This window comes from Cyanistes caeruleus, chromosome 6 (assembly GCF_971803275.1).
Source record: "Cyanistes caeruleus chromosome 6, bCyaCae1.hap1.1, whole genome shotgun sequence".
Lineage (NCBI taxonomy): Eukaryota > Metazoa > Chordata > Aves > Passeriformes > Paridae > Cyanistes > Cyanistes caeruleus.
Window position 1 is genome coordinate 12,269,635 of NC_141706.1, and position 24,222 is coordinate 12,293,856.

At 35.6% G+C, this 24,222-nt stretch overlaps 1 protein-coding gene and 1 long non-coding RNA gene across 11 annotated transcripts in view; both read left to right on the forward strand.

The window, feature by feature from the left end:
- The window catches only part of GAS2 (growth arrest specific 2), a 100,843-nt gene that overhangs the window by 11,461 nt on the left and 65,160 nt on the right, over positions 1-24,222 (forward strand). For 9 of the 10 annotated variants that reach the window (XM_023928824.2, XM_086894149.1, XM_086894150.1 and 6 more), the window contains exons 3-4: positions 6,940-7,064; positions 22,895-23,036. In XM_023928824.2, coding sequence (XP_023784592.1) covers positions 6,940-7,064; positions 22,895-23,036 — 267 coding nt within the window. Of the gene's footprint in view, positions 1-3,012; positions 3,367-6,939; positions 7,065-22,894; positions 23,037-24,222 lie in introns of those variants that run through there. The other variant, XM_086894151.1, reaches the window with a different exon arrangement.
- LOC147652449 (uncharacterized) lies at positions 10,436-11,137 on the forward strand. The gene is made up of 2 exons (XR_015288354.1): positions 10,436-10,493; positions 10,969-11,137. It is a non-coding gene; the product is annotated as an uncharacterized LOC147652449 (long non-coding RNA).

Consider the following 24,222-nt stretch of genomic DNA (forward strand, 5'->3'; position numbering starts at 1 on the left):
CAACTGAAAAAGTGGCAGGTCTTTTAAATGACATATTTGTGTGGTACTCCCATTTAAATTAATGTGTTTTGAATATATAATTGTCTATGCAAAACCAGAGCAAAATTCAGAAACATTTCATTCCAATTACCACAAGACAGTTCTCCAAGTGACTGTCTTTTGAATTGGAGGCAGCACATTCCATTAAGGATTCAATATATTGTTTAAATTGTTTAAACAATGAAGTTTTAGTGAAAAACAAATAGAAGCTTGTTTGCAGTTTGTAACAGCGTTCTACCAGTGATAAGTTTAGGAATGAGGTCACTCTTTGAGGAAGAAAGTAACAACCAGCAGGAGGTTCCGAAATGCCAACTGTAATTAAATATCTGATTTTTCATATGGACACCAAGTTCTGCACTGCAGAAATAAATGGGCACAACCTTCTTTTAATTAAGCAGCGTATACAGTTCATTTGCTTAATGCATTCCCCCACACCTTCTTGCACCAAGCTCTCATTTTCTCAGAGTTTGTGGTGATGAATTGACTCTATCCTATATAATTAAAATTAATAATTCAATTAAGTTAAAATTCATATTCAAAATAAATTGTGAATTAAAATAATTATTATTCATAAGAGTATATTAACTGAGAATTAAAACTTTAATTACTGCATAATTTGGACAAATTTTAAATAGAGAAGGGATGTGTGAGCATGCTCCTCTATAATAAAATAGAAATGAATATACAGAATGCATTTTTCAGCATCCAAAAGGATAGAAGATATAGAAAGCTTTTTTTGTTTGTTTTGGGCTTTTTCCCCTCTAAGTGGAAGAGATAATGTATTTTGCATTAATGGTCAGTAGATCTTTACATGCACTGATGTGCAAGTAACACGGATCAGATAATACTTTGTGCATCCACATCCTAGCTTGCTCTGTCTGTATCTTGTGTGGCTTCATTGTAAGTGGCCTTGTGGCATTTTTCATGCAAAAAGATTTCTCAATTTATAAAGGAAATTAATATGCTTTTCATTTAACTTCTGCCATTTTGGTTCATGTTTTGTCTCATCTATATTTTTGCCATTCATCTGTACTAGGACTCAAAAAGGACACATAATCTTTTCAAAGAAATAGAGATTTTTTAAAAAAATAGTATTTTAGGTGAGTATAGGGCTGAAACTCTTTGAGGTAGTTTGATCAAGTGATGGTGTTTTAGGAGATTTTTGTCTCATAATTGTCATACAGTAATGAGATATTTGTCTGATAACTGTCATACAATTATGTCCTATACACTGTTACTGGAGGTTGAAATGGTGATGGTTTTGCAGCAGCATAGCATGATGTGGGTTCAAAATAAAACTGGAAAACATTATTGGGACATGGCACTTTATAATATGAATGAAGTATTTTGATATCAGATAGAAAGTAGGCATAGCTAGAATTTGACCTTACCCAACTGATAAATTAGAAAAGTGAGATACATGGTGCAGGTGGAAAATAACATTGAAAGAATTTTAAATCCTGAGACTTTCGATATTTAATTTAGCATGGACATTGTTGTTGGTTCTTTTTTGTTTAGTAATCACTAGTACTTTTGTGTGCACTTTGCTAATTATTTTTGGAATCATATCAGAGAAACCCAGGTCTTCTGAGAGGACAGTTTGTCATTACAGCTCCATTGCTGAATATATTTGAGCTGTCTGCACTCTGGGGGATGGAAAAAGGGCATTGCAGATGAAATCCATATGTCAGATTGGATTAACTCATAAATATTGTACATTAGAACATTTTTGATGTGGAACATGTCAGTGTTGTGGTTTGTCTGCTGGAAAGGAAGATTGTAGCTATAGATGTTGTGTCTCCTGTCTTTGCTTCTCTCTGTTGAGCTTTGGTGTCTCAGTCAAATGACTGTGACAAAGCTAATGAGGTATGTTAACCTAGCTGACTTGCAAGTCATGATGATCTCTTAGTCTTGTTTCTATTAGGTATAGAGCCAGTGAAGCATTTGGGAATGTTTTCACTGCTGACAAACTTCAAATTTGATAGATAGTGTATATACTTACTTTAGTAGAATGTTCTTCAGGATACTGAAAAGTTCTATTCTACTCTGAGCAAGCTGCATATGGGAATTAGCACACAGGCCACAGAACTCTTCTGAAGAAGAGGCAAAATGGCAGTTTGAAAGGTTTGCTTGTCTGCTTTACTCTCTAGTATTTTCTTGGGTTTTTTGTGTGTCTGCAGAAGCTAAATGGCTGACATGAGGAGGAGTGGGACTCCTCACCAGCCTGTAGCTTAGGATAGGTAGAGAGAGATGGTTTCCCTGTTTCCTCTTTGGTAGTTTTGTGGACTTGCAATATTTTTCCCCATTCCCAGAGTTTTTTTACAAGCTGTAGAGGGTTATATTGTCTTTTTATTCTATCCAGCTATATTTAGCCTGTACGACTTACTACATCTCAGGCTGGGCTCCGAGATTTCAGTCCTGAGACCTCTTCTTAACAGCAAGAGGGCTTTAGAAGCTCATAGCTGAGAGGGCAGGGAATGCAAGATGCTGAGGAATTTGACTTGTAAACATTGAATATTGTTTGATGCACGTAAAAGGTGCTTGGGTGCAAAATTGAAGGAGGCTTGGAGAAAAGGAACAGAAGTGAGGATGTTAGGAGAGGCATCAAGTTGAAGACAAGGCTAGATATTTGAAAGTTTGTTGAAGGAGTTGTAAAGTTTGAGGTTGAAGAATGGTAAGTCTTCTTCAAGAAAACTTGTCACGGGTGTTGGAGATAGGCATGCAACTGAACACACCACAATTCATGTGACAACAGTCAAAGTTTATTGATGGGCATCCCCTTTTATAGAGGCTTCAAATATCCCATGCTTACACATCTGATTGGTTGGGGCCTTAACACTGCCTAGCTCACTGGCCAATTAGATATCTGCATTCATGATTGAATGGGATTGGCTGGGGCCCCCTGTTTGAGTTTGAATCCAACCTATCATTGCCTCACCTGGGGATTTGTTTACTTCTGTAACAAACTAGGGTGGTCAAATTGGTGTTTGTTACAGCCAGTTTTATCTGTGCAGCTACAGACGGGCTGTAGCTGTCACAAAAGCTGTCTTTCTTTGATTTTGAATGAAATCTATGTCAGCTTAGTGTTCTTGCTCACCTTATTGCTTAAGAGCATTCTACAACAGAAAGTGTATTTTCAACATCAGTTTGTTCCGATTGAGCCAGTGGGAAATTCAGGTTTTAAATGTCTGAGTATCAAGATATTCACAGTACTGATACCTCCAGTGATTATGCTGGCAGTGATACAGTTTCCTACTTAGTTGAGTTGCTTTATAATTTTCTTTATTATCAGCATGCCTTTAGAATTTTTTATATGTTCCATTTCAAGTAAGTAATAATGTCTCAATGCTTTCAGAATTATTTCTGGTACTGTCAACTATTGTAGGGAACAGAGTAACCTTGTCAGAATAGAACCAGTTTTGTATATACATAGTAATTGGCCTTGGTTTTCTTTATTTTTATCACATTTTGTTTTCTTGGGTTTATATGCCATGTGAATTGAGGGGGTCAGGAATAATTGTTTCAGTAGTGCCTCAGTACTGCAGATGTTTCAGAGAATCACTTGAGTGAAATATTTCTATTTGTTAACTACTAGTTTTTTGTTACTACACAAAATGTACAATTAAAATAGTCCATCAGCAAGTTGTGAGGCTGGAGTCAGTCTTGTACTGAGTTATTATGAGTATGGTTATTATACCAAGCATAATAGAGGTATAAACTAGATTTGGGTACTTGGGTCTTTCAGTCCCTCTCTTCTTCTGAAGGCTCTTGTTGTCTGAGACCTGTATGGAAAACTTATCCTCAACCTCTTGGGCACACACCCAAGGCATGAACTCTCTTCCATTATTTTTTCATGGACCTCCAGTCTGGTTTTATTAGGTCCCCCAGGACCTTACAGACAGTTGCTCACAGTTTGCAAGTGTAGGTGTTCAGGTGAAGCTGTTTGACTTTTTAAGGGGAATCTGGTGGTTGTGGTAAAAGAGAGGGTAGGTAGTACTCGAGAGGTTTCCAAAAGCCTTCGTATTTCTGGATTTTCTCATACTTTCGGTGTTGTTTTTTTATTATACTTAATGTTATTACCATTCTATAAAAACATTGCAACTACTTTCTTGTAATTATAGGGGGAGTTGTACATTTTTAATGGAGTTTGATGTTTTTTCCGTACAAATAAATGGAGCAATTTTTTTCCTCAGGTTATGAACATTACTCTTACTTGAATCAATGCATTTCTACTGTTAAATATGTCAGCGTGTCTGTTTTAGAAAAGAAGTGCCACCTTATGAAGCCATAAAACACAATGAATTGAAAGCTGACACCTAATATACTTTTCATTGGAGACAGATGTTCAGTGCAAAACTCATTCTTTCAGATTTCATAAAGGCGAATAGAACTCAAATAATCCAGTTTAGTGATAATATGTAGTGACCAAACTGCTAAAGTAATTCAACACTTAAAATAATACAAGTGTAATGTTAAATAGCAGAAGAAGATAACCTTATTTTTCTATATATTTGTAAAAAGAAAATCAGTTAAATCAGTTTTCAGGGTTTTATAGCATTCAATTATTATGAAATGATGCATCTATGAATCATAGGACATAAGAACTATGTAGAATGGGGGGGGGGTGTTTGTTTGCCTTTGTGAAAAATTATGTTTTGCAAATTAAATAAAATTTTTAGTCTGTTAAATATACTTGAAATAATTTTTTAGAGGAAAATGAGTGTATAAAAAGTAATACTCAAGCAGTTCCTGTAGCATAGTTATTTTTAACATTTAGGTTCTAGTGGCTTTAGAGCATTTAATAAAAATGCTGATGGGGAAAATGGAAAAATATGTAGGTTAGAATGCTGGCAAAGTCTTTTGAGATGCTGAGCTGTTCAGGGTTTTTTTATGTCTGGGCTATTATAGTTTCAGTCCTGGCTTAATTTGATCTGTAGATATGGCAAAAGTATTATCAGTTAGGCATAAGCTAACTCTGCATGTCTGCAGTGCTACTACTGCTCTTTTGCATGGAGAAGTCATTTATGTATACAGGAGCACTAAAGTGGGCTACATGGCAAGTAGAATTAAGTGGGAATAAAAAAAGGGAAAATCTTTGTGTTAAAAACCTATTTCTGAAGTAAAAGTGTGTTAGAAAAAGCAAGTTTAGCTTCAGTGAAAAATAGAAGTCTGCTCTGTCTAAAGATGGTATACTGCAACAATCTTTATCAATCTTTATCTTAACTTACCAAACCGAAAAGATTCACATTTTAGGTTTTGGACAAAAGATGCTAAAGTATCTCAGAGTTTTCAGACAAGGGCCTAGAGAAATCAGCTTTCCTATAGTATTTTTAAAATCCTACTGCTTTATAATGCTGCTATCTTCAGTATTGTGACATGAAGTATTGAGTTACAACGTATCAGCAAGAAGTTCAGTACAAATTTATGCGCTTCATTTTTGTTAATTTTGAATGTTATTTTCCTCTTCTTTTAGCAAAAAGATAGTGGAAAGCTTTACTTTTCTTATTTTTGACAAAAAATTGCAGTAAACCTATTCTAAACAGACTCGTATTTCCAGTTTCATGGAAGCAGGAGTGGACCTGGATGGGATGAGGAACCAGTCTCACTTCAATTTTTGAATATTTTTCTTTTTATTTTGACACATTAGACTATTGTTGCTAATGCATGTTGTGTAATAATCTATGAAAAAAATTAATTATTTTAATTTTTATTTTATTTAATTTAAAGTTAATTGTGTTATTTCCTGAATGGCATACGTAAATACTGGGGCAGGGGGGAAATAATTCCTGTCTTAACTGGAAGAACAAGAATTATTCTTTGATGTTCTCTTGATATCAGTGGAAGTTAAAGGGGCTGAAAAATACAGCTGTTCATCTATGCAATGTTCAAAGTAAAGACAAAATTTTCAGTAGAAATGTGGAAATAAAAAACCTTCAATAAGAAATAGGAATATTTTTACTGAAAATTATGTTAATATTCTGGAAGCTTACTCTAGTCTTCTCATCTGGGGTCAGCATGCAATCTAACCATGGAACATGTGGTCCCCTCTTCCAGGGTGATGTAATTACATTGTTATATAAGATTGTCCAGCCTGTTGTAGAAACAGGACAGTTCCTGGCAGCTGAAGTGCTGTATCCTGTAGTGTGTTATAAGAATTGATATATTTTGAATGCAGAGTATTTTGGCTTTGTTCATTCAGTGAAAATTTTAATCTGTGTGGCAAGTAAATATATAACATGAAATTTCACTCTGTTGTTTTGTTATGTGCCCGCCTTTACATCTGAAAAAGAACTTTCATAGGAGCATTGAAGTCACTTTCTTGTCTACTTCTTGTAGAATCAAGATTTAAGGGTCTTCTAAAAATATACCACCCTTTCCCTTTTGACATGGTTTTCTACTTCTGTTAAAAAATAAACTTTTAGCAATTTATGCTATAAGTACACATATACACTGGTGTAAACCATTTGCCTACTATACTTTCTCTTTTTAAACATTATGTTAAAAGCACTGGATCTTCATGAGTAAAGTGAAATATGTTTAGTTGGATATTACTAAATTTCCAAATTTAAATATTTATTATTTAAATATTATTTAAACAATATTTAAATTTATAATTATTATATTATTTAAATATTATATTAAATCATTATATTATTTAAATATTTTTCAAATATCACATGCCTTCCCAAAGAAAGCATGGGATTTTTTTCATAATTTGCTGAATATCTACCAGTAAAGTAGTATTAAGATCATTCACAAAATAGTCAAAGTAATGCAAGTTTTTCAGTTAAAGCTTATTTCAAAATATTGTGTAGATTTCTTTTGATTTCTCTTTTTACACATATGTAGTCTATACCATTACATGCTTTCTGCCATGTTAACTTTCTGTTTGCTGTTCAGGTAGAGAAATAACAGCAGAAACCTTTATGGAGAAATTGGATAATGGTGCCTTGCTTTGCCGATTAGCTGAAACCCTGCAGGACAAATTAAAAGAAAACAGCTTTGATGCAAACAAGCCTGGCAAAGTAAGTGTTGGTCAACACTCTAGCATTTAATATCTGTGTCTGATGTATCCGACCATTTTGGTCCTGAGGTTTTTTTTTGAGAGTTAAGAGATTTTATATGTAGAGATTCTGCAAATGGATGGGGAGGCAATTGCTCTGTGTAGAAAAATGGCAATATGAAATTGGGGAAATAAATTTGCTATTTATTAAAATATCTATGCAAAGCAGTTACTCAAAAAAGTACTTGTAATATATGGAGAATAAGAATAAACGAGATCTAGCAGTGGGATGTGGTAGGTAATAGCAAAAATATTTTGATCCTTGTATTTTTATTTAAGGGGAATATTAAGTAACTGGTGTCTTTTCCTCCAAAAACAGCTCTAGTGAGACGAGTAATAAAACTCTATATTAGTTTTGGAGCCTTGAGTTTCAAGATCCTGTTGGTGTACTGGAAGTACAGAGTTTTGGTAGAGTTGAAGGAATGATATGGAAAATGTGAAACTTAGAAGATACTTAGGAGTTTTGAGAGGATCAGTTTAAACACTTATTTGAACACAAACTTGCTTTAATTTGAAGTATTCTTTTGGGGCAATCATATGGGGAAACATTCAAGAGTGCAGCAAGTTCATTTCTTGGAGAAGTAGAATGAAATGGTTGACACATTAACACATTCAATGTGAAACTGTTCTTACTTTTCTGGTTGCATTCACGGACATCTTCCTTGAAAGCTAAAACAGGCAAATAAGGAGCAGGTAAAAAAGAGGCCAAAAATAGAAATCACATAATGCATCTTCTATTCTAATGTTTCATAACTTGTCTGTAGAAATTAGGGTATGGTATAAATTTTATCAGCTGGTCTGAGAACTGGCAGTCTAGTGTCTGTTGCACCTGTGTAAGTTGTTTTTTCTTGGTTCCAAGTTCATAATTGTTGTAGAAGAAATTGTCTGTCATAATTGCTGGTTGAAATTATGATGAAGTCTTTGTTAGTAGAAGTATTGTGTGATTTGGAGTTCTTCTTTATAATATGGTCTGGCTTGTCTTCACCTAAGTGTGATGGTAGTTTTCAAGTGAGAAAACACATAGGGCAGTCTTTTTGACTGAGTCTAGGAACTACCTAGGCAGAAGGAAGGGTTTCTTGTACTGTCTTTTGTGTTCTAAGGTCATTAGAAGCTGATTAGACATTTGCAGTCCCATATGTGGTCATTATTTAGATTTGTTGGTCTTTGTCAGGCTGGTACAACTGAAAATGCATTTAAAGGGAAAAAAAATCTATCTCACTGCTACTTTCTCAATGTATGTTATTTCATACAGTACAGTAAGAATTCAAAGAAATGGCAGAATAATAGATTTTTAATCACTGTATACTATTAGGGAGCTATTAATCCTTTCAGATCTTAATTCCCCTGTATAGCACTCTTGGGCAATAGGACTAGTCTTCATGGTGAAAAATCTGACAAGAAAATTTATGAAGGGATAATATGGTAAGCATAGAAAGACTTCCACATTCCTCCCCTGAATCATTTTAATGCATTGTATTAATAAATGTGGTATTTATAAGCCATTTGACCCTTGTTCTGCACAGGAAAACAGAAACATATTCTTTCACTGAGGTGCCCTGATGATTTCACTGGCAACTCGGAGAAGCCACTGATTTCTATTTAGTTCAGCCTCTGTCAAAATAGATATGAAACTTTTCTATCCATATATGTAACTCCTAATTTTTTTAGATAGAAGCAGCTGATAAAATGAGCTAGAAGGATCAGTTTGCTTGCTGTACCAGCTTGCATCTGGATGAGGAAGACACAAAAAGGATATGGTTAATGGAGGGAGTGTGTGTAATCTTACTATAAGGCCTTGCACAAGCTTGAAGTTCTGGTCTGTTTTCATAAGCAAAGATTTTCCTTGTATGTGAACTTGTTCCTATGGAAAAGCTTTATATAATATTTTGGGTTTAATTTTCTCTTAAAGAAAGATGATATATCTTGCTCTCATTGATATGTACTACTGATCATGAATTTATTGTGCAGCTCTTTGGGGCTGTCTCGCCACTGTCTGGGCAGTTTAGCAACTATAGCAACAGATTTAAGAAGGCATTAAAAGCTAATATTGCATGAACTGATTCATCAGGTTTTTTGTCATAATTCCCTAAATTCATATTGCAATACTCTACAAAATACAGAGGTTAAATCATATTGCTTCTGGTTTAATAGCTTGTGCAATAAATTTGAAATCAATGTCAGTTTTGCAGTTTGTTAGCTAAACTGTATCATTCCCTTTCTTATTAGTGAGCATTGAACTGCTTTTGGATTTCAGAAATGCCTTAGGTCAGCATCAGCCTTTTTGAGTGTGGAGTAAATTGGGAAAACAGAGGTAAAAAAAATTCCCAAAAATACTGTGTTTTCCAAATCTGGAAGGAAGATTATCATATTGATACCAACACTTCCTTTTTGTGTCATGTGGAAATACTTGTGGATACTGGGGACGTTGTCAAAATACATAGGAGACTACTGGTAATGTGACTTGGGGATAGAGCTTTAAGAGACTGAAAAGGAGATTAAATGGTATGTGATGCAAAAGTAGTCTTTCCTTAAGAGTCAGAGGCAGGCAAAAAAGACATAACTTTTTTTGCATGAAAGAGATAATGGAGTTGCTTTTTATGAGTGACTGGATAGATTAGGATACTTGCATGTGGAAAGAGGGGCATGTGATGGAAATTGCAAAATCAGGAGTGGTGTGATAGAGGGTCACATACATTTTTCTATACAAAAACTGTGGGACATTGAATAAAGCTGGTGGAAGCCAAACAGGGGAAAGGGGGACCTCGTTTACATGCAAGTTGGAAAATTCTTGTCAAGGAATGTTTAAATTGACCTGCATTCAAGTAAATCTTGAATAAGATATTGGAAGAGAGAACTCTTGGAAGGCTGAATACACAGAAACACCACCCAGAAGAGGAAGCCCCTATAGCTGAAAATTATTAGAACTTGAGAGAGCATAAGAGTCACTCATATGTTCTGTATATTATTGTTTCTTGGGGATGAATACCCTGCTATTTGTGCTGGTGAACAAAGGGAAATCTATCACAGGACTTAAACTTCAAAGAAATTATTTTAAATTAAATTTGTAGCTTTTGCTTCTGTATACAGCCTTTTTAGGACTGAATCCCTGCATCTAAAAATACCACCTGTGCCACACTGTATTTGTGTTTCAGGAGAGTGATGTGAAACAGGAGTTTGTCAGCCTCTGGTGCCATTTATGATGTCCCTGCATGTTGCTATTATGAGCTTAATGGCATAATAAGCACCTTTGGATATCATAATAGGTACTCTGTCTTCTGTGACTCTAGCTACTTTGCAGTTTGATTGGTTAATCATTCAGTAATAAGATACAAAAGCGTTTCAGTTTCTAAAGAGGAAGCATTTAAAAATTGATTATTTCAGAAGATGTTAGGTACTAGGATTCTTTTGCAAGTCCCAGAAGACAATGTTCTTCACTGTTAAGCAGCTAAACCATGCTTCAAAATCTGATTATTCTGAAAGCATTGATGATGTATCTGATCCTTTGCTACAAACAGACAAAATGTTTGAGTTTTAGATGAAAATGGATTTTTTAAACAGGGAGAGCAGTGTGACTATATAATGTATTTTTTAAGAAGTAATTTTTTCCTCTTTCTGGAGATTTTTAGAGTTATAAATCTAACAATGCATATTTATAAAATGACAAGGAGATGACTGCTATCAATCTTAATAAATGCTCAGGATTTGTATGGTAGTAAGTTGTTGAAACTACCTGTGCTGCTGCTGCTAATGGAGTACTGTCTTGAAATTACAGACTCATTATTTTAGCAGCAGTTGTTCCATAAAAGTAATTAATGTTGCACAATGCCATTTTGTAATTTTCTCCCATTGATACTTCTTTTCCACAGTTTCCTGTCTGTGTTTTACTTTTGCTGACAGATAGTTAATTTGAAAATTTCACAGCTGTACAAACAAATGGAGAGCATCAAGACATGTGCAGCATGCACAGACCCCACATTTGATTTGGCTTAATCTAGTAAGATCATTAATAAAGATTTTTAAATAAGCATAAATAAATTGTATTTATTGTTATTACCATTTTTGTCAGCAGGGCATAGTAATCTGCCCACCATCCTTGAAGCTGCCAATGTATTTACAAACACTCCACTTAAAACAATGTCTTCATGAAGAAGGTTTGAAGGTGAATTATCTTTGAGAGTCATGTTACATATTTTAAGAGTTACAATTAAAAGACTCTTCTAAGGACTAATTCAGAATTAGATCTGGAATCTGGATCTTGCTTTCAGACCCAAGATGGCCAAGCTGAAAGTCTGATCTAATTAACATGGTGGTTTTATTTATACTGTAGGCTTCAGTTTCTCAAGGTTATCTGTGTCCTACAGATGGGATGAATGTATAGTGCTCTGTAAACTTGGTGCCTTGAACCTGCCTGCAGTGTAAAAAGGCATCAGCTGCATCAGAGCCATGTGTAAGTTATAAATCTGAGTCTCTAGTTGAGAATTTCATGAATAGGGCCGCATGAATTGTTAGATTATGAATAGGTCCTTTGTGGTCTGGAGCCCCGATTTGCTTTTCTGCACACTTGTACTTTCTAGACTTTTATTTTGCAATAAAAGCTCATGGAACCAATTTCTAATAATATACATTACAGATATGGCTCTCAGTTACTTGGGAGGATTAAAAAATTAAAAAATAGCATTGTCTTTTTTGTCTTTTCTGTATTAATCTTTCTAGTGGCAAATTAATGTGGATGTGAGAGGAAAAGAATGGTCTTGAAAAATGATTCACAGGTACTAATCCATCTAGAAGGAATAATTTCCACAAGATTGTAAAGCTGCTTGTTAGAAAACTCTTTGTATGTTTGTCAAACATATCAATAGCTTGCTTGTTCAACTGGGTTGCTGCCAGGTTTCTTGCAAATACTGTAGGATTTCTCTGCAATAGGTCACATGTGCAAACCTATATGCCTCAACAAATACTCCTACAACTGAAGTTTATACTTACAGGAGGATTGCATAGGCTAGAGTGCCGTTGCCCACCAGACTATGAGAGCAGATTTCTGAACAATTCCAGGATGTGTTTGTCTGCTTGGCATGTTCCAGAAGAAGAACTACATTGAAAAACTACTTAAAAAGGTTTTAAATGCATTTCAAGCCATGCACTGTGTTGGAAGCAGAGCTGTACAATCCTGGATGGATCACCAAGACATCATGTGTCTCTGGATTGTTCTTCTCATTTATATTTCTTGTCCTTGGGAAGGCATGGTTTGTTCCCTTGTTTGGCTGAAGCACAATATTTTATGTGAACTGGCCTTGCTCTTTTCGGTGAACTTGAGGCAAGGATTCTCCTGCAGGCCTCTCTCTCTGCTCCTGTTTAACATTGCAGAAATAAGCAGAATTTGCATCACAAGCTAATTGTCAGGGAAAAAGCAGGGCAGATTTAAGTATTTGACTACTTGGTAGCTCCAGCTTTGGAAAATATAGGGATTTGGACTGCAAATCAGGTTGTGATGACCAAATTTTGATTTATAATAATATAATTTAACAAGAAAACACCAATTTTTTTTCCAGAGATTTTTAATTAACATTGACTTTGTATGGAATGCTAATACTTAAACACTTAATAAAATTTATATTAAACCTGGACTTTTCATAACATTTTTGCCATTACTTAATCTATGCACTAAAGATAGGGATGGCATATTTTCTGAGAGAAATTTATAAACAGCCACTTTCAAATTTGCTGGATTTTGCCTCTTACCTGAAATGCATTGTAACATTTCTATTACTTATTTTGTTAAGTATTTAAAGCAAACTGTAGACATCTTTGTAACAGATCTTTCTATTTGGCTTTTTATATTTAGACTGCTAGAAATAGTCTGGAACAGAAATATAACAGAGACTTGCATGGAACTTACTTTATTATTTGAGAAAACCACCTAATTTAGCCCAACTGTCTTCATTTTACTGTGCAGTTCTTAGGTCTAAGTTAGTTGTAGTGTTTCTTTGGGAATAATGACTAAGGAATAACTACAGAATTTGATGCAATAACCAATAGTGAGTCTTGAACTTAAATAATAAGCCAAAATTTCTGAAAAAATGGGAGTGGTAAACATAAGTGATGACTGCAATGCAGAAGAAGAAAACAAAAGTCCCTTTGAGGCATAGACATCAGTTTATAGCTACCATAATTACGTTTAATTTGTTTACATAAATAAATATTCAAATTTGTGTTTATGTAAATCAGCCCCAAATGCTTCAAGTATGCAGTAAAGCTTTGTTCTTAACTTGAGGCTGATTTAAGGCTGATTTAGAAATTTGGCTATATAGATAAACACTCTAAACTCATAAAAACTCATGTTTCTCAAATCATGAAAGTTTTTGAGTTCTACACCTGTTTAGAATTCCCTGGGCTCCAGCAGTTTCCTTGTGGTTGTTAATTGGAAAACTCACAGAAATTCAGAGTCTTTATCATGAAGACAAAGATGCATTTTTTTCTTAAAAATTAACATCTGGGGCCTTGGAGCATCAGATTTACCTGCAGTGAGGTACATGCTGAATTCTTCCTGAATGTTTTCAGCATCTGCATAAAAATTTTATCTTTGTTAAACATCTGGAAATTCAAAAAGCAAGCAGATAAAGTGTTGCGGTTGGGTCTGGGGATCTGTCCGACCCCCAGTTCTGCTGGCAAAAAACCCAGGTAGATGTTGCAGGAAATGAGCTGCTGTCCGGCAGGTTACAGGCAGTTTCCAGCCAGGATAACCCTTAGGAGTGTGGGCAGGGGCTTAAGTGATCAGCTCTTTTAGAAGTGATTTCTGCTCTTGCAGTGATCAGCTCAGATCAGCCCAGCCAGCTCTGTTTATGGGTTACCCCAGCCGCGCACAGACAAGAGACGGGAGACCATGTGGTGTTCTGTGGGAGTTCTTTAATGCAGGCTTCAGTGAAGGGGGGCAGTGATGATCTACCCTGATCTGGGTAAAAGCAAGGGTTTTTATTGGGCAGGAAAGAATAGGAAAGGGGGCCAGTGGTCTGAGACAGGGGTAAGATGACCAATAGTTAACAGGGAGATAGCATGGGGTCCTGAAGCAGGAAGGGGTCTGCAGCTTAATCACCATGACTAGGCAGTTTTGTCATGTCTCAGGGAGGAAGCCTGTCAGAGGACTGAGCTTCCTCCGCAATAAAGCATCTCAAAAAATTTTGTACTTCTTTAGACTGTCCACATATTTCAGAGTCTTCCTTGACAAGTGACATCACTTGTCTCATGGGAGGTAAAGCACCATTTGGAACTAATCTTACAGAAAGGGCTGGAAAACCCTCAAGTTGCCTTGTACTTCAGAAGGTCACAAAATGTGAGATTGATCATTGGGACAAAACCAGGTGGAAGAGGAAGAGGAGGCATAACGGTAATACAGCTGTATATCCATCATTATCAAAGAATTTTAATAGCTTCTTACATTTGTTATTTAGACTGACAGTGAAAGGCTATTTACTATAATTCCATAGATCAACGTAATATGTTCTTTGACTACACTGTCGGTGAAATTATGGAAACCTTTTTCAATAAAATGAAATTTTAGAACCTGTAATGTGTTTTGATGAACTTATTTACTTAGAATTTTTTTAGGCATTGGCCTTAGCTTGGGTTCTTCTGGAATAATTAAAGGGTAAAGTGATTTTGAAATTGATGTTACTAAAATTAGTTGCTTTTGCCAAAATTCAGTATTTTTTAAACTTTATTTAAGAGAATCATGTCCCCTTTAAGAATGTGATGTTTGATAAAGCATAATTATGCTTCTCAAAATATGTTCCATGAAAATCTACCCAGATTTCACCATTTATATCTCATGGAAATGCTTTCATATCTCATGGAATAATTGCTGCTTATTGACATGTTCATTCACAAGTCATGCTATGTGACAATGCTACAAACAAATGTAATTCTCCTGTTAATTGCAATCCAATTTTTTTTCTTATTTAATTGTAATAAAAATGAAGGAAATTCAGAAACTAGTATTTTTTTGTCTTCTTCAACTGACGCTTTGCTATTGCAGCTCTGAGTTCTGAGGCTGTGGTGGGGAAAAGCTCAGGATCATCTACCAAGGATAAGGTATAATTGCCCTCTGAAAGAGCAACTGTGAGAATTGTGCCGTTCTGTTCTAATCAAATACTATTGAGGAAGCCTATTATGAAATGCCAATTTAAAAAATCCCCATCTAAACGTTAGTTCTGAAACCCAGAGATCTAAGGAAAAAACACATACCATTTATTGAATGTGAACGAACTAGTGAATCCCTGTTTTCATGGATACTGTAGGAAGGTCTTTACCATGGTTTATCATAGTGTCTCTCTTATTGTCTTTGTTAATAAAATCTTAATGCACTTGAAAAAACTTTTAAATTTAATCTCTCTCTTGAATGCTATCTAATTGTAGTCACTATTTAATGCTATTACAGCATTAAAAAAAAAAAATAAACCACCATTGATTTTTGCATTTGGTCTGCTAGCATTTTCAGAGAGTAGGAGTAATAGCTTTTAATTTGTGGTGCATACATGCCTGGAGTTTGCAAGTTGCTTCTTCAAGATTTTGAAAGACTGTTGGTAAAAGTGAACTTGTCTGTAGGCATGGATATGTTACAGACGTAGACCTCTAGAAGTTTTAAAAGATTATTTATAGTCTAAGATATAGTCTTTGCACTATAGTGAACTAATCCCACCCTCAATTACACAAATCAAGTGGGAATGAAGAGCATCTGACATCTGTTTAGGTGGGCTCTCTGTTGTGATCCTCCATGAGCTGTGCTCTCCAATGCAAGACTCCTGGTTATGGATCTCTGTGTTACCCGGCTGCCGGCAGCTGGCCTCTGAGAGATGGCTTTATAGCTGGCTTTATAGCTTTGACAGACGCTGTGATATTGCCTCTATGTATTGAAATGCATGTCCTTTGACTACATTTAAATTACTTACTAGTCAAGTAATGAAGTGTGCTTAAGCTGGTGAATGAAGCTTCTGCCTTGCTGCCTTCTGGCATTTACTTCTGGGTATAGCAGTTGCACAGTGCATTGTCTGTGGATTAAATAGTCTCTTGTATTCCTTGGCATTCTGTCACAGTGCTAGAAATAAATGCTGGATTGTTTCTGTGAAACTAGTTTTTCGTTATTACTATTAACATTTCTTTTTTGAATAATCAGTCTTTTGCTATGTGATGAGTAAGCTGTGCCTTGGACAGAGCACTTAGAATTAAAAAGACATGAAAAAATGCTTAACTTTTTAAAATTATATTGATAAATATATATTATATATATATATAAAAATAAGTGTATTTTCTATATATGCTTAGTCTTAAGAAGCTACAGCTAATGCCACATGGTAGAATGTGTTCTACTTTGACACTTAATAACATTGTAAAAACATTCACTTAGTCCTGCATTTATTTGAATGTTGTAGTCTGTATATTTCTATAAAGCCTTGATGATGTTAATTACTTTTTTTGACATATTGTAAGTCTGTTAGGGATTCCAAAGTATTCACAAATGCTTTCTTAGAATCTAGGAAGTTGATAATGATTTTTGTCTTTTGATGCAGTTATTATATAGCTCTGCAGTTTATTATATTATATTATTATATTAACTCTGCAGTTATTATATAGGGTAAAAATCTGGTCAATGTATAATCTGTATACTTGAAATCCAATATCCTATTCCATTAAAATGACATGATATGACAACGTAAAGACTATATTTCACGGAAAGACAATATTTTGCTATTTGTTAAGTGAATTGCTTAGGGGTGCTTGCTTTGTTTTGAGTTCAATGCTATTTTTCATTAATCTAGAAGTTGTTCTTAGTTCTATGTCTGTGGAAAACTTTGGGGTTTTTTTTTTTGTTGTCTCCTAAGCCTTCAAAACTTCCTTGTTGAGTTTTTGTATTCTAAATTTTTGCTGGTGTTTAACTTCTATTTTGCAGCTTTAGGAGGGCTGGGGGATTTTTATTTCTTTTCTTAATTATTTTTTTCAGTGGGAAATGCTTAATTTTAAATTCTATGTATGTATTTCCATATTCTGTTTTACATGTGCATTTAGCACATTCTTTTGACCATTGATCCAGTTGTTTAAGAACATTTGAGCAAAATGAGGGAAGAACTGAAAGAGGAAAATGATTGGTACTGGCCTCAGAGCTAAGTTAAAAGGCAAACAATAGAAAGTTTTAAAGTAGATACGTGTTCTATATAGCTGATATAATCACATTTCAGTATGAATTTATTCTCACGTAACACTAAATGGCCTAGCAAGACACCACTGCAGTAAGTTACTGCATAGCATAATTTCCCCTCACACCCCCCCCCCCCCCATTTTGGTTAATGTAGGTCATCAGGAGAGAAAAGCAGATTTTTCCTATGAGTACCTAGCTAACTGTAGCCCTCTTTCATAGCAGATAAATTTCTCATCTTTTTGTTCAAGCATAAGTGACAGTTCAAAATGTCCTGAAATAATCTTTTCAAAGAGGGAAATATGATGAACACTTCAAAATATGGCTCATGTCCAAGTCTGCCATAAATAAATGGGGATTTTAGCATGTGTTTGTGAACTCGTTTTGAAAAAGCAGTACAAAAAATACATTTTTCCATGTGATTTCAGAGCACCAATGTAAGAGAGTCCCTTTTGGATTTAGAAGTGAACCTGACAGCATTTTTCCAGGATTGCATCATATGTTTCACTCACATTTTCACATCCTGTATTAAACCACATGCATGCGTGTCAACAAGAGAAGATTGTAAAAGAAGTGTGACTGGGGAATTGTTTTCCTGATACTTGATAGGAGTAATTGTGGCCACTGCTGCTTCAAAGCAACTGTGGTTATACTACACTACGTCAACAAAAGTCAGTTTTGCCATGTGGAAACCTAATTATTTCAGAATGATCTGTTAGAAAGCACTTTTGAAATAGTCAGGCAGTTTATACTACTCAGTAAAAAATATTTGTGCATGAAACCTTTCTTGAATAAAAGCTTTCATGTGTTTTAGTTTGAGCAGTACAGTGGCAGTTTTGGAAATATTAAAAAAGTAGACTTCTGTTTATGAGGTGGTAGGAAAATTTAGTGGGTGATTAGAAAATATGAGTATTTCCCTATGATTTGTGTGATAAACCTGGTAGGGCTATTACTGAATAGAAAAGAGGGTGGGATTTTTTTTTGTTTTCTTCAGCAAGACCCTAATCTTGTGGGAAATGGGATGAAGCTTTGATATATTTTAGTGAGTTCATGCAATGTCAGGGGTATTTGTCTGTGTAGTATTTGTTCCAGGAAATGGCTTGAAGCTTTTGTGGTCTTTTTGGTTGTTAAATTATGTAGGTGTTTGCAACAATGTCTTGTTTTTACATGTGGTTTTTGGTGCTTCTGAGCTGTATAGGACATCTTAATTAACCAATTAATTGTTAATCAAACATTTTTTCTGTCACTATGAAACTAAAGAATATCACAAATTTGCTTTTGATGTTCTGTACCTAGGCTCTTACTATTTGCTGTAACTCTTACTACCAAAAATGTGCTTTTGAAAGACACTGTAATTCTTACAACTGTAAAGGTATGTTGCAAGTTCCATGAATGTCTACACTTCAGAGTGAAGCTAGATTAAATGATGTGCTTAAAAGTCTTAGTTATCAAGACATAGAATTGTAATTTATGGATAGTCATGTGTATGAAATTTCAGGTGATTACTGACACACAAACAATCTTCTGAATTGCTCTTCTTGAAAGAAATTCTACATTCATTCACTGCAATATACATAAATCAAAAGATACAAAATATTTAGAACCAGATTTATTAATATGTTGTTATTACTGGGGAGCAACAGTGACTCAAGGGGTCACTAGGGGTTTTCTGCACTCCTGCCAGGCATTGTATGCCTTCCCAGTGACCCCGTAAAAGAGGCAGTGCAGGTTCTCCCTGCTATCTCCTCACTTCTAGCTGCTTTTGTACTGCTAAAGGCTCTGTGCAACACAACAGGTCTTGGTCTCCAGGACCAGTGCTGGAGACTTGCTCATGCTGCTGGGCTCAGGGCCAAGGAGAGCAGATGGGTTGTGCCCACACTGAGCCCAAATCTCCACTGATTGCCAGATGGCAGCCACCAGTCTTACACACAAGAATTTCTTTTTTGTGTTGTTTGGGTTTTTGTTTGGTGAGGATTTTTTGTTGTTTTGGGGTTTTTATTTTTTCAGTTGTTCTAAGGTAATCTAAGTGGTTTATTACAGACTTCCAGAACAGTGTGCAATATCCTTAGCAGGACTTCAAAGAATATAGGGTATTTATTATGGTTGTGTCAGCACAAAGCTGTTTAAAGAATTTTCTAGAGCTGGAGAGCTTTGTGGAAGCACACCAACTCAGTGTGAAGTCACCAGCCCTTCTGAGCTGTTCCTGGAATTAGAAACAGGGTTTTTTTTCTTGGAGAAGACTCACTTGTTTTCTGCAAAGGCAAGCCTGAGAACAAAATAACACATGGACACTGCAGAAAAATACAGAGATGAGAACTGAAGAGGGAACTGATAGGTGACATGATGTGACACTGCAGGTCTGCTCTTACACATTAAGTAACTGTACCCTTATCTCCTTTCCATTCTCTCTGAAGTTCTTATGCACAAGTCTGCAAGTGCCAGGAATACTGGAGCTGGCTTCTTGGCATCTTGTTCCTGTCACAGTACCGTTCATCTACAGTAGATCATCCAGAATTTGTGCTTTTAATTTGACATAATACATCAAAAAATACAAAGATTATAGTTGTGTCAGATATAGTTTATTTGGTCCCCTTATGTTGACTGTTAACTCAGGTGATTCAACATCCATGCATCACTTCAGATACTCTAGTTCAAGCAGAGATGATACGGGAAAATAATTTCATTCTGTTTGATTTTCATGCTGTTAAAGCAGTTTAGAGCTGCTGGTAATTTCATTCAGTGAGAATATGATCAAGTATGATATATGTACAGTGGATGATGAAATGGCACCTCTTTGCATGTACTGACAAGATGGAGTTACTTATAAACTACCAAGTAGTTTCTCAATCCACTGAAACACTAGAAACTGCATATTAGTTGTCTAGACCTTAGGGAATTGAAATACCTTAATAATCATGACTAGTCTCCACTGGGACCCTGACCTGCACTCTGCTTATGTCCCAAAACCTCCCTTTTGTCTCAGCTCCTCTTCTTGCCAGACCTGTGTTGTGAACAGACCATCTCCAGCCTGGCTGCCTGCTTGCTGGGTTTCATGGCTAGGGCCTCAGTGTCTGCTGCAGCCCTGAGTTCAGCCTTGTCTTCTGCTATTTCTGACTTGCTTCCCTGGACACACTGGATCTGACTTGGCTCTTCCTCCACTAACAGAGCAATTGTCTAAAGCTCCTATGTTCCCAGCATTGCCTTGTTGTGATGCTCTGGGACTGCACCATTGCCAGTGAGGGCTGCCAGCGCCTGTGGTGGTGTTGTGTGGGGTCACCCTTTGACCCTGGATTATCTTCCCTCATAGAGTAGCTCAGCTCTTGATGCTGTCTATTTCCCATTTTGCTTTGTGCTGATCCAATATCACTGCCCACTTTGCTTGTTCCTCTTTTACAGTGAAAGAGGTAAGGTCAGGTTGAACCTTATCTTGAAAAATTTGAAGAAGGAACTTCTTTAAGGTTTCTGCAATGTTATGTATAGGATTTTAGTGAAAAATGAATTTGAAGTCCTGTTTTGACAGCTTTCCTCTGCAGCCTGGACTAGCTGACCTTCCAACAGGCTGTCAGGGACTTGTGTGACTCCTTTTAAAAGAAGTGGATGTACTTTTAAGACTATTAGATTTGTCCAGTTAAAATCTCTTGGGATAGGGCGTAGGGAGAGACAAAGATAGACAAATGCTGCATTAACTTCTTCCTAAAGACTAAGTCAACAAGAGGAAATTCAATGGGAGAAAGAGTCTGTAGAGTATAAATATTTGCCTAAGAAGAAATACTCATTGTTTCTTTGAAGAAATTAATGTGATGTGAAAAGAGTGCTAGCCTAAAAATATGTCTAGGCTGACAGGTTTTTGTTAACTTTTTTTAAGAAGAGAAAAAAAAACAAAACACTGATTTGTGAGGAACTTTTTTTTCCACTTTTTCCCCCTTTTTTCCCTCCAGAAAAATAGAAATGGGGCAGAGATAATTTTTTTAAACTTCATTGTTCTCCTCTGATCCATAAGATTGTTCCATATCTAGAGGTCCATGAAAAAATACATCTTTTGTAGTTTTTTTATTTATTATGGATTAAAGAATAGCTGTTTTTAATTCCCTGCTTCTACTTGCTTTCCCCTCCTTGTTCCAGGATGGTCGAGGAGGTGATATGGTATCTGTGACATAACGTTTACCCAGATTTTTGTTTAAAATACCATGCAAAATTGGTTGGTGTTTTATATAAATTATAGAAAAGTATTAATATCTCCTTGCATATGGTTAGAAACATAAGTTAATTTTTCCAAAACAAGGAAACATAAATTGCGTAATTGGAGTAAAACTCATGGGGGAATGAAAGCTAGATGGTGGTTTGAGGAATAGATTTACATACATAAATCTCTGAGACATATTTATGTATCTAAGACAATCTGAAAGTCCCTGTGACATACTGATAACTGCTGTTGTTCTATTTTCTGTTTTTATTTGGCTTATTGGGTTGGTAGCAATGAGTAGCTCTGTGCATGTAGACATATTCTGCCATTACATTGCTGCTGTCATATGTATGATATAATATTTAAACTCCTTCTAAGCTGTGTTTAATACTGATATTATTCTGCTAGAGGCTGTTGTAAGGGGAAGCCTACTCCTGTGTCTTTCTGCCCGCCTCCGATTTCCAGTAATTTTAAGCTAGGAATGAGTAGACACCATATTTTCAGTTTTCTACATCTTAGCTCACTTTTGATTGAGTAATTACTGACTCCAGAACAGGAGTAAACATTCCATAAATCAAAAAGAAGTGCGTTCAAATCAACTTAAGGTCTGAATTCCTCTATGTTTTAGACATTCCTAAAGTTACATAGCAACAATGTGTCATTTTGTGTCTTCACTTGGCCATGTATCACAGCTATTTTTTATTTGAGGAAAACAAGCCTTAAGTGAGAACTAAATGCTAGGGGCTTCTTTTTTATGTGTTTCAATAAATGTACCAATGCAGGCAGCAGGATTGCTGTGGTAATTACTCTGTTTGATACAGATATTGATTCTGTATCTGTAGCATCCTGTCTGATACTGAAATTATGTAAATGAAACTACTCTGGTAGAGTGAGAGCCTGTCTCTATAGACCTTGACTTTGTACTTACTAGATTTATGGTCCTGTGTTGTCTACTGGGGACTTCTGTGTGTTGTTAAACAGGAGACAGGGATCTTTCTGAAGTGTCTGTAGTCTTTGGGCCTCAAGACCCATTCTTTTACACTGTGATTGCCTCCTAAGATAGAACTGAAATTAATTCAGCCTTAATTGTGAAAAAGTTCAGTTCCTAGTTTAAAGTCTGTCTTTATAATTTTTTTCCTTTTTAATTCAGTGTACTGGACCAAACACTGAATCCAAAGCCTAATATTCCTAAGAAGTAGCTAATATTGGTTCAGCTCTCAATCTCATTGTGTGGACTTTTGGAAAGACTTTTTGGTTGAGAACTTCATGCTGTTAAATTCACTTCTCCTTCTTCTTTGCTTGGAATTCTTTAATGACCAAGGAAATAAGTTGGTAGGAGTTACTAAACTTGCATAGTGATTTCATAATACTTAAGTATTTTGCTGGCATATATCATTTAGCTAAATAAAAAATTCCTGTTTTTCAGACCTTACCAGTTCGGAAAATTCCATGCAAAGCCAATGCTCCTTCAGGGTCTTTTTTTGCACGGGACAACACAGCAAATTTCTTATCCTGGTGCAGAGATGTAGGTGTGGATGATACCTGCCTGTTTGAATCAGAAGGTTTGGGTATGTATTTTCTTATTCTTTATGTAGTAGTTTGTAATTTAAAATAACTTTTCCTTTGTGTTTAGCCTTGAAAGACAGAAATGAATCTGTGTTTGACTGTGTCAATTCTTCTGCTTGTCTGTAGAATGAACAAAGAAAGTACACATAAGATAATACTCATTTAAGTCAATTTTAAGAGGAACTTAAATGAGAGAAAAATCTTGCTATGTTTTCTTGCACACAAATGATTTTTCACCCTACGCATATTTTTCTGAGCATGGAATGCTGTTCCTTAGTTCAATGGGTAAGATGGTGCTTTTCTGTTTTGGGAGAGTAGGATACAAGTGCATGTGCAGTTCTGTCTGCAGACATTTGGCTATTTGTGGAGATTTAATGAATTCCACGGTGTCATGGTTTTAAACCAATAACTAAGAAAATTACTTATTTCTTGCTGTGAAATATGGATTAGAACAAGAGCAAAACAGGCATACAACTTAAAAGGAAAAAAAAAAAGGTTTATTGACAAACTACAATAATAAGAACACCAGAATAAACTTCCAGAAAAACCTTTCCATCCCCTATCTACCCACTATTTCCTTGTTCACATGATAACAGAGACAAAAACTTTGGAACTTTGGTGGTTAAAACAGTCCCAATTCTTGCTACAGTCTTTTCACCAGTCTTTGTAGGGAAACAGAAGTTTCTTCCTGTTAATTTATGGAGTTTCTCACATGAAAACTATTTTTGTTATAGTTTTCTATTGCCCTAATGTCAGCTGCCCAGAGCTGCTGTTATCAGAACCCACTCCTCCCATTTTTACATCACCCTGAGGTGTGTATGGGCCATGAGTCTAGGGATGGCATTTTAAGGATGTTATTCAAAGGCAAAAAAGTCTTCTTCATCTGTTTTCTAGTGAGCTTCACTAGAAAAGTTTTCTCATTGCCTCTCAAGGCTTCAAATCTCCCAGCACTTCACTATACCATAATTACTTTACTTTTTACTCAAATTTACACTTTGAACACTTTATTCCTCCCTACATACTGTATCATGAATTAAAGGAGTTCTTTTCAGGACTTCATTGTCCATCTCCATAGTTTCAACAGAAAGATATTTCAGCTTAATTAAAGCATCTTCTTAATTCTCTACCTTTCCTGAAGCTTCTTTTCTTTCCTGTCACTGGTAGTTTATGAAGTCTCTTTTCATGTTG